The 14,170-nt window shown below is 42.1% G+C and overlaps 1 protein-coding gene across 2 annotated transcripts in view; it reads right to left on the bottom strand.

The window, feature by feature from the left end:
• The window catches only part of gramd1bb (GRAM domain containing 1Bb), a gene marked incomplete at its 5' end in the record, with an annotated part of 146,461 nt that overhangs the window by 31,615 nt on the left and 100,676 nt on the right, over nucleotides 1-14,170 (bottom strand). For both annotated transcript variants that reach the window (XM_084065413.1, XM_084065414.1), the window contains one exon: nucleotides 10,707-10,727. In XM_084065413.1, coding sequence (XP_083921539.1) covers nucleotides 10,707-10,727 — 21 coding nt within the window. The remainder of the gene's footprint in view (nucleotides 1-10,706; nucleotides 10,728-14,170) is intronic.

Here is a 14,170-nt window from a genome sequence, read left to right as displayed (position 1 = left end):
TTATAATCAACCTTGTCATGGATACCCAGGACAGTGGGGGATTTTGACAAGCACTGCAAATGGATGTGTCATATCTCTGCTGTCGGGCAGAAACCAGCTAACTCCAAAATGTTCATTTTTCAGGAAATGAAAAAACAAAACAAAAAGTGGAGTTAGGAGGTTTTGTTCATCATTGATAAGAACAGCTGAATGGAACTCCAAGCTCACAATGAGGTTGGAGGTCAAAAGGGGGGGGGGGGGCCTGGAGTCACCAAAACCAGCTAACTCCACCCCCCTTTGGTGGAGTTAGCTGGTTTAGCAGAAAGTTTGAGGATCCAATGGAGTTATCTGCTTTTGTCAGGAGCGCTTTTTAATACTTTTCATTGGTTCAATGTTTTTTTTGCCAACACACAGACATAAAGGGTGTTCAATAATAGCACTGATTTATGGGAAAAAAAATGCAAAAGCGGAAAGTTAGCTGGTTTCTGCCCGACAGCAACGATATGTGGCATGCATGAGTACATGGTCTGAGTTAAGACTGTATGTCAAGCACAATGCCCAAAACAATGGCTCTTCTTTATGTCATTCTGCTGACATGCTGTTGTGCTATAGTGGTCATAATGAGAACATTCTCAACATAGCAACATTTATATAGCGATGCTGGCATGTTTCTGACAATGAGGCATTGTTCAATGTCAAGAGGCAGTTCATCCAAAATTCAAAACGCTATTCTCATGATGCGGTTTGATTCATCTTGCAAAGCATGACTATACCTTTGTTTTCCTAGTCTGGACAAGAATAGTAGGCCTGAGAAAGTCGCAGTATCCTCTGCAAATTGTTTTATGGAATTACTCTTGAAAAGGTGAACAAAACAGGGTTTTCAAAGAACTACTGCTTAATTCCCAAAAGGTGTGGACTGTAGACTTGTAAAGTATATAATTCCAAGGCACTCTGTCTCCGGTGAAAAAAATATAGGATTTATTTTTTACCAATGTGTAGCCTATCGACCTAGAGGGTCTTCATCAGGGTATTTTTACTCTTGAAAATGCTTGGTTACAACGGTCACATTTTTATAAAGAAAACCTGTAATTGCCCCCAGGCCTCCAAGTGAGGGCCTGGGTGAGAGAGCTCTACATGTCTGTAACAGATGCTTTCCCTGAAGAGTGAATCTTCAGGAAACAATGGCTGCCAATACAGTTCTTTCCATTCAAGTTGAAAAAAGAAAGTTCCAGTCAAGTGTTGTTAGGGAAAATAACTGCTTTTTCGCAAAACATTCTCTACATCTACTTTACAACAATCGTCAGTCAAAGGAGAGTCAAAATTCTGCAAAGGATATTAATCACTAAAACATAAGGGGAGTAATGGCTTAAAAAGTGTGAGTGACTCATTCATCGTGGAAAACCTTCTTCAACTACCAAAAACCCCACATTTAACTGCCTAAGCCAAAACAACAACACAACGTGTCCCGCTAAAAATACCTTACTATGCACGACAGCACCAACGTCAACCCCAACACGAGTTATCAAACTCGTGTTGGGGTTGAGTTAAAGACAGCTACGGCACAGTTCAGTATCAGTAATCAGTGGTGGAAAAAGTACTCAAATGTTCTACTTAAGGTAAAGTATCAATACTGCAATGTAGAAATACACTGTTACAACTAAAAGTCCGGAATTCAAAATGCACTTCAATAAAAGTACAAAATTATTGGCATCAAAATGTACTTAAAGTACCAAAAGTAAAAGTACTCATTGTGCAGAATGTATCAAAACCTTTTGAAAATAGCAGATCTATAAGCTCACAATGCAGTGAAAGTACAATATTTGCCTCTGAGATGTAGTGGAGTAGAAGTAAAAGTATTGAAAATGGAAAATACTCCAGTAACGTAAAAAAAATCTTAAAAAGTGTACTTAAGTACAGTACTTGAGTAAATGTACTTAGTTACTTTACACCACTGGTAATCATGATACCCCCCCCCATGACCCTTTATGAACCCTGGAACTATGACTCATAGCTAAGAATGTTTTCCAGAGGGTAACTGTGAGAGGAGAACACAGAACTATGCTCATGGCATCTTGTATCATAGCACATAACCTACACAGTGAAATCCTGGGTTAAAAATGGATGCGGGGGTTAAACTCTCACTGAGAATAGTACCGTGTAAAACTAAACTAACAACCACCAACACCCCTCAATGATAGGCCAACACGGAGTCAAAACCGAAGAGTTAATTCAGTGTAAAACATGGACCCAAATGGACCGACCGGGACCATTTGTATACATTAACACTGAGGAGTCTATCATTGACACATGGCCTGTTTCAAATACATCACTTGCCTGCCAAGGACGTACTGTAAATATACGTCCTTTTAAAAAAAACACAACTTAATAATGATCCCTTGACTCTGAGAGCAGGAATGGACGGGTGTGACGTCATCCCAAAAAATGTCACCTCCGTCCACTCCTATATTAGAATTTGTAGAAAAACACATCTAGCTCGGATTTCTTCTTTTTTTGGTGAAAACGAGCCATATTCAACGGGATATAACAACAAAATGGCCGATCGCGGTAAAAAAAGATTTTGTTTCCGGTCGATAGAGGAGACCCCCCCCCCCCCCCCCGTGTCTACAACGTGGCTTCCGCGACTCTCCAAAGATCGTCACTATAAGTTAAAAATGGGGATGAAAACGATATTTTAATCTCAGGCAGTCAATGTGTTAAAGGTCCATCAGCATGGATTCTACTGTGCCGACCTTAAACCGGACCAGACCGGTTTATAACCGATCCCACGCCACCCTTCATTACTCTTGTGTCGTCCGTCAACCGCCACCCCCTCCCCCCAACCCCCCCCCCCCCCCCTCTACATGCAGCGTAACTTACAGCAGGGACCTCCTCAGTGTCACAGTCCTGGGGGTCCTGGAGGTCTGAGGAGGCGGCCCACCCCCACTCCCACCCCTTCTCCCCTCTGGCCGGGTGCTTCATGAGCCATCCCGCCAGGGCCTCGTCCATCTCCAGCATGGCCTCCCAGTCCGACATGGTGGTATCGCCATCGGTCTCCATCCTGCAGGATCCTTATGGCACGTGGTGGACGTGCAAGCCCTCAAAAAAATCCCCCCCCGAAATGGTCTCTCCCCCCAGCCTACGCGGGGCTTAAGAATGTGGAGGAGTCACCGTGTCCGGATAGTTGTGGAGGTAAAGTAAACAGAGTGGCGGTGGTGGTTCTGCAGGCTGCAGTATCTTCTTCTCCCCCTGTTTTTGGATTTGGGTTGCTGTTCCTTTTCAGAGTGCAGTGCTGGTCCCAGCTGACTCTGGCCACATGATCCTCGTCTCACTCTCTCTGACTTGCTCCCTTTCTTTCACACACACAGACACACGTTTGCGCGCGCCCGCGCACGCACACGCACACACGCACACGCACACGCACACACACACACACACACACACACACACACACACACACACACACAGAAGAGTTGTGGCCGTTGCCCTCTAGTAACCTCGGCCCACAAGTCCTTTATTATGGTCGCTGCTTTTTCCTTTTTTTCCCGCCCCTTCAGTTGCTCCTCTTGGCAAATGTGTGTTGTGTTCACGGTGCTGTCCTCCACACCCCTTTTAAAAGTGTCCCTCTAAGACCCACGATGAATGAAGTCCATGGCGTTACATTAGGTTTCCCTTCAGCGGAGAGTGATAACGGGCTAAATAAAGACAAGAATGTAAAGCAGTAGAGAACGAGAAAGAGGAAAAGAAAAAGCTACGAGAGAAGAACAGGATCACAAACAGTAAAAACAGAGCAACACTGAAAAAGAAATGCGGGAGAGAGAGTGAGAGGAGAGACTGAAGAGAGAGAGACACACACACACACACACACACACACACACACACACACACACACACACACACACACACACACACACACACACACACACACACACACACACACACACACACACACACACACAGAGCGAAGTGTCGTTGTTAGAGGTTGAGTGTGTGAATACTGTAGGTCAGTCTTGCTGTCTGACAAGGTGATTGAATTACGAGCAAAACAAGACCATTAATCTTGACGAGGGACGTTGCCTGGTTGTATGTCTCTTCTTAAAACGCAGGCGAACATAGCTCTACACTACAGAGACAAAACCTGCAACCTCTCGTCAGTCTCAACATCCACACGTGAAGAGGCAGTTGTGTGACAATCCCAAAAATGTAAGAAAGGAAGCGTCTCTGTAGGTTTTATTAAAACATTTATCCCACGTCTCCTTCTCACTTGTTGATGCAACTCTCCCTGGGTAATCCCCTCTCTCTCCAATGAGGTCAGCTGTAGCAGGACTGTTGGTTGCTCTCAACAGGTTGCAAAAAGCTAGAGCTCCGATCCTCTTCACGCGGGGTGAAAACGATTGTGCTCAAGTCAAGTCGTCCTTCCGTTCTTGAAAGAAAAAGCTATCAGCAGTTCCAGAGACGGGAACAAAAAAACAAGTTCTCAAGGTGGTTAGCTCTCGTCTGTGTGCTGGAATGTAGCCATGCATTCCATCTTTCCAGCACTGTGTCGTTTTGCCCCAAACTTCCCTCAAATCACTGAGGCCGAAAACCTGAAGCAGGAAAGTGAATGTGACAGAGGAAATTATCCTCAGCATAAAGGCCCACTTGGAAAACAGTGCCGATCATTCGAAGGCTCCTCCGATGCCTTCGTACGCCGCAGACGAAACTGTGCAGAGCCGTCGTCGATTAGCGTGATCGAAATTTCATACCGTATCGTTCCCCGCCCCCCAAAAAATGCCCTCCTTTCTTTCAGTTTGATTCACTGTGAGAAAATGAATAGATATTAATGGAGAGACTGTTGAAACGTGTACTGCATCCTGTTCTCTATCTCTTGCAGTGACTCAGTGACTCTCACAAACACTGCAAACCTCTATCTAAGGTGGGGATGGAGATATATATACAGTACAGTGCTTCCGGAAGTGGTTAATGATTAACTTCCTGGACAAACAGTAAGAGATGGCAGGTTGGTGTTCCTATGCCTCTATACGGGGCAGGGTTGAGGTTGAGTGTGTGTGTGTGTGTGTGTGTGTGTGTGTGTGTGTGTGTGTGTGTGTGTGTGTGTGTATATGAGGTGAGCAAGCAGTGGTGCTGGTGGTGGTGCGGGGATGAAAGTGGTGGCTCTTGATAACAGCAATCAAACAACGAGCTCATTCTTTCTCACTGGCTGTCCTTCGATTGATGTAAAAAGATGGTGATGAGTCACCTCCCTTTGCAAACGTTGGAGATGAGGAAGTGCAAGGTCTATCTGTTGAACAGCAAAGCTGCTAGCTAGCATAATACTGTAGTTGTGACAACAAATTGCTAATTACTCACAAGAGGAGCAAGCATAACACCACACCACAATTTCAAAACTTTAAATTATGTGAAGGCCTTTCGATAAAACTACGTCTTAAGTAATTTAAAAGATGACAGTGCCTGTACTCCTCAGTCAGGTTTTTCCAGAGTCGAGGACACCTGACAGCAAAGGTGCGGTCACCGTTTGCCTTCAGCCTCGACTCAAGAACAACCAGCAGGAACAACCAGCACCCCTTGAGGCCTGAGGACCTCAAGGGGTTAATAACTCCAACACCAAAAATGTAATAAGGGGCCAGGGCAGCAAGGCTATGAAGTGTCTTAAAAGCAATCACTAAAATCTTAAAATCAATCTTAAACAGACAGGCAACCATTGTATGGAAGTTAAAATAGGATCTCTCTGGTTTTGGTTAAATGTAGGCTATAGCAGCAGCATTCTGTACAACTTGGAGCATTATTGAGTGTTTTTCGTTATTGCTGCTCAAGACACCATTGCATAGTCACGGTCTCTCTGCATTGTTTGTCCTGTCTGTCGGTCTGTTTGTAACTTTGTGCGAATGTTGCTGCTCTCTGAACCAGGTCTCTCTTGAGAATGAGACCTCAGGTCTCAAAGCGATTACCCGTCTAAATAAAAGCTTAATCAAATAAAAACTACAGAAATAAAAGCATATATGATGATTTCGGTGTTTTTAAAATTTCATATCGATATGATCCTTGATATATTCCAGAGATGATAAAAACAAGTTTGTTAATGTAGATCTGTCAGTAAAAAACTCACGCACGCACGCACGACTGATCATAAGATCTATGCACGAGTGATCAGACACACAGAAATCAACCTGGTTAAGGGAGCAGATACTCACACGCATCACATGTAAATACTAATTCTAAAATATTCCCACAGTTATGTGTCAGACAAAGAACATGTTGTTTCTACTCCAAAAGACTGAGTTCTATTTAAAAGGTCAATAGCAAGAGAATTAGAGGTATCGTCTCATGAATATTAAAGTCGCCAACTATGAAGAATCTCTCATATAGAGTAACAACAAATCAGAACATTCAGACATTTAGTTTAGGAGGTGGTACAGTACATAACCCCATGACAACCAAGTTTGTCTCAGCTGACAAAAACACTCATAAATGGGGAAGGCATTCTGAAATTTGACCACCATACCCATGTTTTAACCACGTCTCTGTTAAAAATCTTCAATCCAACTTAGTAGAAGCAATGAAATCATTCAGAGTGATCCGATAGTTAAAGGACCTATTTTCACCATTGTATTACAAGATGGAGCAACACAGGCTTAATAAATGAGGTTACTGATATAATATACTATATACGTTAACACCTGTTGTATAGCTTGGAGGATCGAGGTGACTGGAAACACCGTTGGAGGGCTCGTCCGACGACGACCTAAATAGATGATAATTAATGTTGTCATTCTTGCGCATAATAGAATGACAGCTAGGTCTGTGGCTAAATATTAAAAACATGTGTACCGTCACTAACGCAAGTTCGATTTCTAAAATTACATTCTGTTGTCTCTGGATATAAATCACAGTAGGAATAGACTTCTCCTGAGAGAGATCTACTATTTGGCCAACAGACAGACAGCAAACACCTGTCCAAAGGAGCCCAGACTGAGGTCATGTGTATCCAGAACTCACAAGGATTACTATGGCTACGCACGGTAGGTTTTCAGCTACAGTCACTGTCTGAAATATTTAAAAAAAACACATAGGAGAATTGGATAAACAGTCAGTGGTGGAAAAAGTGCTCAATTGCCTCTGAGATGTAGTGGAGTAGAAGTACAAGTATTGGAAAGTGGAAATACTCCAGTAAAGTACAAATACCTCAGCATTTTACTTAAGTACAGTACTTAGCTACTTTCTACCACTGTAAACAGTCAGTAATGGGACACATGGTTGGAAAATAATGTTTGTAGTTAAAAATGGCACTTACGGGACATCACATAAAAAGCCTTGCAGGAGTATTATGCTGAACACATTTTCCCCTGCTTTCATTTAAAGAAAGAAGTTAGCCAACACCTAGCCAATGCCACTGTTATCGCCTTTTTGTCATGTGGGGTGGGGTGTGTGATGGTATCCAGTATATGAGTTACTGAGAACACTGATTGCCACTATAAGAGACGGAGAGAAAATCCCTGTTATCAGTGTGATTCATCCCCCAGCAACACTCTACAGTGTTGAGATAAGAGATCTGATTCAGAGAGATAACCGATTGATTCAGCAGTCAAACTATTGTTCATTCAGGAATCACCGATTATAGAGCTACTGGACAGCCACACCGTTGTTCTCAGAGGGACTGTGGCCTGCTATCACAACAAAAGGTCTTTAATGTGTTGCATCTTCAAACCCAAATGGGCCAGGAACCCTAACACAGAGTGGGCCAACTGGGCCATTCACCAAGTTGGCAAGGTCATGCAATTTCCTCTCAGGGATCAACGTTTTATCACATCTACCCTGAGGGGGGTTCATAGTTACACTTGGATGACAAACAGCAAGAGAAGGAACTGCTGGTTTATTCATCTTTGTTGTTTGGGTTGCAGATTGCACCGGTATACCTACAACTACGATGTAGTTGTATACTACAACTACATCACACATCCAAGAGTGATTTATAGGCACGCCTGCACACTATGGGCGGAGCTTTGACCTCTGTCATATCTACCCTCAGTAAACGGGCGCATAAAGCATTGACAACATGCCAGTATTGATCTGAGAGTGAAATAGGAGCAGGGTTCAGCCTCTGATGTGGGACAACCACTGGAGTCACATGCCTCCGTCCCACACACTGTCACATTCTTTACCCCATACCCCATGTAGTGTTAACCAGTGTTGATTTCGTCGACTAAAACTAAGACGTAAAATGTTCGTCAACTACCTTTTTTCACTGGCCAAAACAAAATAAAAACTAAGCTATGGTGACTAAAACTAAGACTAATTATATTGACAATTTTGTAACCAAGTGTAAAATCAGACATTACAATGCCATCAAGGCACCACCAAAATACATTTTAGTCCACTACATCAACGGTAGATTTAGTCGACTATAATGTTATGATATTTAGTCGACTAAAACTCGACTAAAGCAAAAATATTTCAGATGACTAAAATATGACTAAAACTAAATGGAATTTTATTCAAAAGACTATGACTAAAACTAAATAAAAATTTGCTTTCAAAATCTTTTACACTTTAACATGGTGTTGAGGGCTGTTAATGAAATGCTGTTGAGGTCCATGTAGGTAGGTATACATTATGCGCTATCACCCGGCGCGCATGAGCGCGCACACGCACGCACACGCACACACACACACACACACACTAAATCCTGCCTCCTCCCCTGCATTGGCACGGAATGATGAAAGACGTTGGGTAACAGTAAAAAGTGAAATCATAGAAATATGAATGTAAGTACTGGATGCCTGTTGCCATTATGGGTCATTATACAGGGGTCAATATTTTACATACAGTACTGAGCATACAACATACGTACAGTACAGTGCTTTAACCAGTTGAAATTGCACAATTGTTAGGTATTGTTATCATTTCATATTACATGGAGAAACATCAAATCTATCACTGAATGCATTCCTACGTTAATGGTACTGTAGACAAGTAGAAGAGATTAGACTCAAGTGGAAAGTGAGTAAACAAACTAGTCTGTCAGAGAAAGCATTAGATAGTGTTAGATGGACCATACCTCATTACAATATATAGTTTGTGTTATTTTAAAGGAATGTGTGCAGTCCACTACCCCGTATATTCATTCATCATTTAGTCGGACGGTAGGGAAGTTGAGCGGGAAAAGGCCCTGATCCTGGTGCATCAAGGCTACAGTACTTGCCCAACTTGTTATACTGTTTATCTCAATTTTAAACACCCATACAAGGTGTTCTGTGTTGGATTGTGATTGCCAGACCTGAACCCGCCAACTAAGATGGCTCAATATATCCACAAAATGTATACCGACAACATGGGAGGGCATTAGAGTTAAGGCGCAGACAGGCATGCTGTTGGTAAAAAAAAAGCACCATGCTTCATTCTCCTGTCATAAGACATTCAGGGCAGGTCCAGAGAAACTGTGTTAAGTAGCAGACTTGTTACCACCTGTTTCCAAAGTAGAATTTAAAGAGAATGGCTCTCGAAGGCTACAACTTAAAAAACCCTCAAAACACATTATTAGACTTTCTAAACTACAGAGCTTCTTTAGTCCAGTCTTAAGAATGTGGCATATTCACAGCTGTGTTTCAACTAATTAGTCTCCTAACACCCCTTTTGGTGGAAAGTATGCTAATTAATGAAAGGTGCTGTGAAAATGTTGTTCAATTACTGTTCTTCTGTACCCTGAAATTTGCCTTTCCCATTAACTTTGTTATCAGGTGGTAACAGCCTGCACAGAGTTCAATGGAAACGAGAAGCAGACAGGTGGGAGACAAGATTCTGAATCGCCCACCTAGACTGAGAACAAAGAGGAAGCAAAAACAGAGAGAGAGAGAGAGAGAGAGAGAGAGAGAGAGAGAGAGAGAGAGAGAGAGAGAGAGAGAGAGAGAGAGAGAGAGAGAGGGGCACAAGAATACAAGTCATGCTTACTCTCAGGATGTGTTGTCGTTCATGCTGGGGAGAAAAGGGAAAATACAGAGACACAGGGAATAAAAAAAGGAAATAAATAAAATAACACAGAATGGGGAAAATGCCCGGCTGAAACAATTCAGAAGGACCAAGGGTTTGGCACTTGCGTGCACTCTTCTACAACCACAGCTTATTGAGCACAACCTTCCTTCCTGTTTATGATTGTACCATGTGTGTTAATACATACAGCACACGTGTAATTCTGTCAAACGTTCCTAATATAACGTTTTTAAGATCAGCACGCCACCTTGTGGTAGCATATCAAATTGCCATCTGATATTCTTTGGTTCCACATCAACCTTCACTTTGATTAAAAGATCTTTCAGCAGAAATGAGGGGAAAACATCATACTGCAGGTGTCACACTCTCCAGAGTCTTAAGTTTCAAGAGCCACCGGTTGCTCTTTAAGCTCAGGTTAATCCGAGCTTGGTGGACCAGTGACCTACAATGCTGACTTAGGTACAGTGACCTACTGTACACAGTGGTGGACCCGTGGTGGCTGAAAAACTGTCGAGGACAAGAACCTTTCACCTCATATGCAACACTCCAAACACATCCCAAGGGACACCTCAACATACATGTACAGCACACACTCATGTATGTATACACACACACACACACACACACACACACACACACACACACACACACACACACACACACACACACACACACACACACACACACACACACACACGCACACACACGCACATCAGTAAAAGTTACATAAACAGTGTATGACTTACATTGTACCAGCTTTGGCTCTTCTGTGGAGAGAGAGATAAAGAGAGAAAGGGGGGAGGGAGGGTGAGAGAGAGAGAGAGAGAGAATGCATTTAAGTCAGTGAGCTTAAACATCATAACAGCAATATGCTTGAGGGCCCATACAGTACACATGCACGCACGTAAACACACACACACGCACGTGCACACAGAACACGTGACAACAGAAAGGTTTATTTATAGCAGATGTGAAGGTCCCTCAGACACAATGTCTACATAATAGACTGTCCAACACCATTCATAACCCTCCTACACTACACTGAGCTGTTTACACTGGAAGACCGTTGCTATTAGAACTCTTCTCGTTATCTTGGTCGTTCGTGAATGGACCGGTAACTGGGTAACAGGGTTGGGGGGGGGGGGGTGGGGGGGGGCAGCAATGTACATTGTACATTATTAACCCATTAAGACGTGGAACGCATCTGTGTGACCACTTAAACCATTATTTTATACTTTGGCTATTCAAAAATAGCACGCCGCGCTATGAGCTTGTAGATATGCTATTTTTGATAAATCATAAAAAATGTGTGCAAATCTTTGAATATATCCTGTATATATTTTCAAAGCGGAACATTTTTAACTCAAAATCTTTGCTTCTGGGGGTCCCTGGAACAAAATATCTTGAGATGGGGTCGGCAGCCAAATACATATCATTTTAGGGGTCCTTGACATGAAAAAGTTTGAGAACCACTGATTATAGCAACGTAGGTTTTTTCAAAACACTGTTAGGATTTAGAAGAAATTTGTAGAATCCCCCAGAAGCAAAGATTTGAGTTACAAACGTTCGCTTTAAAAAATATATATTCAAAGATTTGCACACATTTTCACGATTTTGAAATCTTAAATATGACACCGATGCGTTCCCGGTCTTAATGGATTAACATTGCATAAAACAATGACAGAGTTATAAAACATTTTCTTGATTGATCGGATATAAAACAAATTTGGCAAAATAATCTCTGGTGACTTTCTGAAGTGATTTCCACTTCTTGAATCGACTGATCTGAGAGTAATTTAACCACAACTCTGCTATACACCAACTTTGGATGGGTGAACTCACTATAGGACATGCCATGTCTACGACTGTACCAGATTTATTTTACTTTTTACTCTGAATTTGCATGTACGCTTCAAAACAGGATATTCTGCTGGTACATCTTGTCAACAGCAGATGGCAGCATCTATCTTACATGATAATACACATGGCTAGTATGACAAACAATATGACAGTATTGCATACATTGAGACAAAAAGAAAGATTTGGTAAACATCTTCCTAACAGGTAAATTAACTTCCTACTAAACTCATCTAATAAGCAGAACATACAATACATTGTAATACAGAGGGTAAGGAAGGGATCATTCAGGGGTAGGAACTGGTACAAACGTGTAAAATATGACAGGAAGAATGATAGTGGGCGTTCAGTATGAAACAAAAAATAATAACACCACTTTTTAACATCCCATCAAGCCATTGACCAAAATCAGTGCTGGCAGCGTTCATTTTATATACTTTGTAAAAAGAGAAAAAAAAAAGAAAGACCATAGTGCGTTCTCTTTTTCTACTGCTCTAACAACAAGCTCTGACAAGGCTTCTGCTTATTTTTCAACTATTTTTAGTACTTGCAGTTCATACAGTACGTGACCAAATCCCAAAGTATATCTTAATATATATAGTGTAGCTGAGTCAGAAAAATAAAAAAATATAATAAATGCATTCATACAATTTGTAATTTGTAATCTAGACAACTAGATTTGTTTAACAAATAGTTTGGTCAACAAGTCAATAACTACTCATATTCTTTTTCTTTTTTGTAAGGTTTTGGATAAAGAAACTAGAAACTAAAATAAATGTGGCATGATACCATTACTCTTAAAACGTTCCATAGCCATTCCATAGCAACATGGTAATAGTAAGAATAAGTCAAACTGCTTATTCTTTAAGGAAATGGTCCACTACCTTTGGTATTTACTATTTTCTCATTTTTAGCCAGGTAGTAAACTACCCCAAAGGAGACAGAAGAAGGTTAATTCAGGCCTAATTGATACTCCGTAGTGCGCCAAAGTCTCTCGTCGACAAGAACTGATCTTCAATGCAATTGTTGATCAGCTCGTATATATACGAACACAATTGGCCATGTTAGGGGGGAGGGTGATATTTGTTACTGCATATATTCCTACGGGCTGTGGCGGCACCTGTCAGCAGGGAGTGTTGCGTGAATGCTCTACATTCTACCGGTGGGGGCTCCTCATGACCAAAATTGGGGCGGGGGGGGGGGGGGGGGGGGGTGCTCTGAAAATGCACGCGGCCCACCCAGCTGACCACTTAACACATTGAGTGCCATAAACGGTCCGGACCGTTTTTGACCCAATTTTATTTCTATATGTGGGGCCCACATGGGGCGCTAAAACGAAACTTTGGGATCATCCAAGGAGTTTCTGAGAAGGAGAGGCCGGATGTGGATCCATGTCAAAAATCCTTCCGGTCGGCGTTTCCAATGTTATCTCCTTGACTAAAAGCTTAATATCTCCATTTCTTTTTAACGTGGTGGAAGCGAGCTGTTTTCGATCGGCAACCACTCTGCAATGGAGGATCGCGTTGGAAATATTATTGTTCCAGGCGTTAGTCGGGACCCTCCGCCGTCTCGCACGCACGCACGCTTGTTTACATGCACTTCCGTGTCGGGGCTTCTACAGCACAAAACATATCAATGGATGGAAGAAATGCAGGCACTGAACGTATAATATTTTAATAAACCCCAGGCACCCGATGTGTTAACACGGTTAGGCGATCGGCTGCCGTGTTAAGTGGTGAAATGGGTGGGCTGCGGACGCTTTTGAGAAGGTTGAGAACCACTGGATTACGGGGAAACCGTAAATGAGTGCTGTTACACAGGGTCTTATTAGGGATAGACAGGGCTAGTCCTTCACAAGAATTTTTTTACCTTCTGGTTAAAATATATTATTCAAAGTAAGGAATTTCAATGAAATCCTATTCCTTTCATGTCAACAGAAGAAAGGAAAGGAGACAATGTGAGAATGGAAACTAGCTACAGTGTACTAAACACAGCTAATGGGAAAGAGGGCGGAGAGAGCCAGGGATTAGCAGGTCAACGGGGTCAAATGAAAACAAAATGAAATGCTTACTTTAAGGAGGTTTAGTCTGTCATACTGAAAGAAGGAAAATTAAAAGAAAAACATGAAGAGTTAAAGAAAGTGAGCAGTATGAAGAGAGTGAGAGAGAGAGAGACACAGAGAGAGAGAGAGAGAGAGAGAGAGAGAGAGAGAGAGAGAGAGAGAGAGAGAGAGAGAGAGAGAGAGAGAGAGAGAGAGAGAGGGAGAGAGAGATTGAATTGCTAATAAATTCTATTTGTCTCAAAGGTTTTATATACAAAGTGAAGTGAATGCAAAACATAGAAATATTGATGC

This window comes from Gymnoscopelus microlampas, assembly GCF_963454915.1.
Source record: "Gymnoscopelus microlampas genome assembly, chromosome: 8".
Taxonomy (NCBI): Eukaryota; Metazoa; Chordata; class Actinopteri; order Myctophiformes; family Myctophidae; genus Gymnoscopelus; species Gymnoscopelus microlampas.
The sequence above is the reverse complement of the archived record's forward strand: the minus strand, read 5'-3'. Positions and strand labels throughout refer to the sequence as shown.